We start from the raw sequence: 4,908 nt of genomic DNA, 5'->3' as shown, positions 1-4,908 counted from the left end.
AGCCTGTGAGCGTGGTAGCCTGTGAGCGTGGTAGCCTGTGAGCGTGGTAGCCTGTGAGCGTGGTAGCCTGTGAGCGTGGTAGCCTGTGAGCGTGGTAGCCTGTGAGCGTGGTAGCCTGTGAGCGTGGTAGCCTGTGAGCGTGGTAGCCTGTGAGCGTGGTAGCCTGTGAGCGTGGTAGCCTGTGAGCGTGGTAGCCTGTGAGCGTGGAAGCCTGTGAGCGTGGAAGCCTGTGAGCGTGGAAGCCTGTGAGCGTGGAAGCCTGTGAGCGTGGAAGCCTGTGAGCGTGGAAGCCTGTGAGCGTGGTAGCCTGTGAGCGTGGTAGCCTGTGAGCGTGGAAGCCTGTGAGCGTGGTAGCCTGTGAGCGTGGAAGCCTGTGAGCGTGGTAGCCTGTGAGCGTGGTAGCCTGTGAGCGTGGAAGTCTGTGAGCGTGGTAGCCTGTGAGCGTGGAAGTCTGGGTGAAAAGACGCTGCGGTGGAGGGAGGCGATGTGCGTGCACAGTGCTCTCAGCCCCGCTGTGGTTGCTCTTCCAGAATACAGCACCAACGTGCCCGTGTGGTCCCTGCGCCTGCTGCCGGCCCTTGCAGGGGCCCTGTCAGTGCCCATGGCCTACCAGATCGTGTGGGAGCTCGGCTTCTCTCACTGTGCCGCCGTGGGCGCCGCTCTGCTGATTCTGATCGGTAAGGCCTGGTGGGGCGCGGGGAAGATCCCAGCGCCGGCCCTTGTTTGTGTCTGTGCGGCCCCGCAGGGCTCAGGGTTTAGTAGACGTGCCCCATGCAGTGTCCGCTGCTCGCAGGACGGAAGGACGCACATCCAGTGTGTCCAGATTGGACTCTGGGAGTCACCGCGCTCCGAGGCCGGAGGATTGTGGAGCTGTGTGTGCAGACTGTGACGTCATGGAGGTGCAGCCGTGTGTAGTGGGGCTGCCCAAACGATACTCCTACGCGCGCCCACCGTGAGCACCTCCGCCTGCAACCAAGTCTGTCCTTGAATGAGAAGCTCCCCCGTACTCCCACCTCCCAGGCCTTGACCAGTGGAGATGGACTCAGGAATTAGTGGGTATTCCTCAGAAGGGATCTCTTGGCCCAGGTCTATGAACAAATGACATTAAGTCAGATGAAAATAAATAGAATTCATGTCTGCCGAGTGACGACCCTAACTGGGCCTCTGTGCCCACAGAGTGTTAGAACGTCCAGGCGGCCTACAGAATATTGCTTTTCTCAGACGAGGAAAACGAAGGCTCAGGAAGGGCAGTGACTTCCCCAGAGTCCCCCAGGTCTCGGGAGGCTTGATTCACACCTCAGAATTGGCCTTCGTGGTTCTGGGGCGTGTCCCCTTCCAGCCACCCCAAGCCCGAACTTGCCACCCTCATATGCTCTGGGACGTTTGACAAGGGCCCTTTCTTGTGGACGATTGCCCTCGCTGCCCAACACCTGACGCCCGTGTCATTTCCCCGACAGAGAACGCTCTGATCACTCAGTCGAGGCTGATGCTTTTGGAATCAGTGTTGATATTTTTCAATCTGTTGGCCGTGCTGTCTTACCTGAAGTTCTTCAACTCCCAGAAACACGGGTATGGAAAATGGGACGTGCTCTTCCTAGTTACTAAGGAAGAGGAGTCCGGGGGGTTGGTCGACCTGAGCAGGTCTGATACCTTTCCACGCAGGGGAGCTGCCCCAGGCACCTCAACTGGCTCTTGGCTGACTTTACAAATAATCCTCATCTTTCTATAACTCAAACTAACTGGAAAAATGTTCTGGCCAAAAAGGAAAATTCTCTCAGGACTGGCTGCTCTCTGGGGAGATGAGGAGTCATTTCCTTGCACCTGGAGCTTGGTGCAGCCAGCTGACCCCGAGATCTCTGAGGAGGGCACCTTCTCTGGCCTTTGGGAGACATTCTGATCTCCCAGCTCGGCTTCTGTGCTTTGCTCCAGGCCCTTCTCTCCGAGCTGGTGGTTTTGGTTGATGCTGACGGGCGTGGCCTGCTCCTGTGCAGTGGGGTGAGTTTGCTCCACGGGTCTGGGGCAGCAGCCATGTCCTCCGTGTGTGTCTCGTCTTAACTTTCTCCCTGTCGTGTCCCTTCAGCATCAAGTACGTGGGTGTGTTCACATACTTCCTGGTGCTCGGGGTTGCCGCTGTCCACGCCTGGCACCTGATAGGAGACCAGGCGCTGTCAAACGTAGGTGCTGGCGTCCTGGGCAGGGCGAGGCTGGCCCCGGGGGTCGGGGGGCAGGCAGCGCCTGATGGCAGGCCTCGGAGGGGGACAGGCCTGGGCCCGCCTTCCCCACAGCAGGGTGACGCCCCCTCCACGTCCGGCAGGCCCGTGTGCTCTGTCACCTGCTCGCCCGAGCGGTGGCCCTGTTGGTCACCCCGGTCCTCGTGTACCTGCTGTTCTTCTACGTCCACCTGCTGCTGCTCTGCCGCTCTGGGCCCCACGACCAAATCATGTCCAGTGCTTTCCAGGCCAGCTTGGAGGTAAAAGTGACGCCCCAGCCATCCTAGAAAGAAGGCCACACTAGACTCAAGAGTTTTCTTACGAAACACCACCAAGTGGGCCTTAGAGGAAAAACCAAATCGAGAAGTGAGGCGTCGCTTCACTACTACTACACGAATTCTGAACATGCTGACGGTGTAGGAGGGAACGAGGGGTCCGCTGTCTGCAGTGTGACCTGCTGGGCAGGTGCCAGGCTGCACAGGACAAACGCGACTCTGGCATTCGCTCAAGTAACTTTGGAAAAATAATAAAATGCTCCAATTGTGGTGTCAGCAGTGTAGACTCTGAAGTCGGACAGACCTGCTCCTAAGGGCTGGCTCTGCCGACAGCCAGTTCTGAGCGTTTGGGCAAATGTCTTCATTCACCCAAATCTCAGAGTTAGACGGACATAATTGCTCTTATCATGGGATTCCTGTAAGAAGTAAATAAGGACGAATGGGGGGAATTCCCTGGTGGTCCAGTGGTTAGGACTCTGCGTTTTCACTGCTGGGGCCCGGGTTCAACCCCTAGTGGGAGAGCCGAGATCCTGCAAGCCACAGGGACGAGCGGGGAGGGGCTAGGTGAGCGCCTGGCCCAGGGCAGCCTCCGGTCGGCGGTCATACAGCGTAACATGTCAGGATTATATCACATGCAGTCGTAGCTAATTGTGAGATACAGTGATAGCTGCCCCCACTGGGAATACACCCCGGCTCTCGGAGGGGCTGTCGGAGGGGCTGGCGTAGGTGTCACGCTCTCGCTTTCTCTCTCCCTCTCACCGGCCACCGCTTTGCTCCTGTCTCAGGGGGGGCTGGCGCGGATCACGCAAGGCCAGCCCCTGGAGGTGGCCTACGGTTCCCAGGTCACTCTGAAGAACGTCTTTGGCCAACCCGTGCCCTGCTGGCTTCATTCCCACCAGAGCACCTACCCCATGATGTAAGGAAAGTGACGTTTTTAATTCGAAGGTTATAATGTGTTTTGTTTTTTTTTCACATTTTTGCTGTTACCAACTCTTGCTTTATGTGAATAAGTTTGCTAGACAAAAAAGAAACTGAGCTCTCAGATCCTGATTATCAACGAGACTTGTTATTTCTGCGTGTAAAACCACTAGAGGGACTGGCGCTGCCTGGGCTCACACCTTCAGCCCCGCTGGGACGTGAATGGATCTGGACAGCTTGCTGGGTGGCGTCTGTAGGGACCTTGGTCGTGGGGAGGAGGAGGCCGCGGGCCCCTTGGTGCCCCACCCGCAGATGCACCCTCTTCTCGCAGATACGAGAATGGCCGCGGCAGCTCCCACCAGCAGCAGGTGACCTGCTACCCCTTCAAGGATGTCAACAACTGGTGGATTGTAAAGGACCCCGGGAGGTGAGTACAGGTCCCGGGGACCCCTCGCCTCGGTCCCAGCCTCCTCTCTGTCCGTGCTCCGTCCGCGAAGCCTTGGGACCGGCTCTGTGCGGGGCAGCCCGCGGTCCAGGACTTAGGGGCCCAGCATCTCCTCCGGGTGTTTCCAGGCGTGTCCCGACTCTCCCCCACCCCGTGGTCTGCCCCCACTCCCCGCCGCCCTGCAGACACCCGTCTCCCTGCCATCATCCCCGCCTCCAGTTCCAGCCAGTCCTGTTGGTTCTGCCGTCAGGGTGTCCGTCTCCCCCATTGGTCTGTTTCCATGCCTGCCTCCCCGATACCTAACAGCCCCCCAGGTGTCAGGTCAGGCTCCTGCTCAAACCCCTCCCTGAGCTCCGAGCTCCACGGCCCTTAGAAGGGATCCAGTCCCCGACGGGTCTGCAGGGCCGCGCCCTCCGGCTCCAGCCCCGCTCCCCTCGCAGCGCTCACCTGCCCCACATTTCTGCAGGAAGGCAGGCTCCTGCCGCAGGCTCTGCACCACTGTCCCCGCAGCCTGGAAGGGTCCCACCAGGGCCCTCTTACTCAGCACCTGAAAGTCAGCTCCTCTGGGACGCTGCCTGGCCGCCTCCCTGGCTGGCCGCCTCCCAGGCTTCCCGCCTTCCCCGCTGTCAGCATCCCGTTGGCTTCTGCGTGTCCGCTGTCTGGCTGCCCACATGTTTGCTCCCTGGTTCCCACTCAGTGCAGTAACTTGAGGGTGGTGGCCACGTCCGTCTGGCTCTGCCAGACGCTCAGCTCCCAGCCACGGGGCAGGGTCTGATAGGCCCTTGGTCCACTTTCACTGAGCGAACGTGGAGCCACAGTCTGTCTGTTAGAAGGATTTCGGGGCAGGTGCGGGCGTTCGCAGCAGGTACGGCACAGCTGCTGTCAGTGTGAAGGTGGCTACTAGTGGGGCCACGCCAGGAAGCTTGGAAAGTGACCCGAAGTCTCAGAAGAGCGTTAAATAAAATGTACGCTCTGTGTTTTCAAACACCTTCACCGGGCTTCCCTGGTGGCGCAGTGGTTGAGAGTCCGCCTGCCGATGCAGGGGACACAGGTTCGTGCC

General features: G+C 59.4%; 1 protein-coding gene across 18 annotated transcripts in view; it reads left to right on the top strand.

Annotated features, from left to right (window-relative positions):
• POMT1 (protein O-mannosyltransferase 1) overlaps positions 1-4,908 on the top strand; it is a 23,679-nt gene that overhangs the window by 10,613 nt on the left and 8,158 nt on the right. For 12 of the 18 annotated variants that reach the window (XR_008618998.1, XM_055089414.1, XM_055089413.1 and 9 more), the window contains 7 exons: positions 531-677; positions 1,458-1,569; positions 1,930-1,995; positions 2,081-2,174; positions 2,315-2,470; positions 3,271-3,401; positions 3,497-3,830. Coding sequence is in view for 17 of the 18 variants with exons in the window: in XM_055089414.1 (XP_054945389.1) it covers positions 531-677; positions 1,458-1,569; positions 1,930-1,995; positions 2,081-2,174; positions 2,315-2,470; positions 3,271-3,401; positions 3,497-3,830 (1,040 nt within the window). In the remaining variant the exon portion in view is untranslated. The remainder of the gene's footprint in view (positions 1-530; positions 678-1,457; positions 1,570-1,929; positions 1,996-2,080; positions 2,175-2,314; positions 2,471-3,270; positions 3,402-3,496; positions 3,831-4,908) is intronic. The other 6 variants (XM_024126487.3, XM_028497531.2, XM_055089420.1 and 3 more) reach the window with 3 other exon arrangements.

The sequence above is a fragment of the Physeter macrocephalus genome, chromosome 13 (genome assembly GCF_002837175.3).
Source record: "Physeter macrocephalus isolate SW-GA chromosome 13, ASM283717v5, whole genome shotgun sequence".
NCBI lineage: Eukaryota > Metazoa > Chordata > Mammalia > Artiodactyla > Physeteridae > Physeter > Physeter macrocephalus.
Note: the sequence above shows the minus strand (reverse complement) of the source record. Positions and strands in the feature narration are given on the sequence as shown.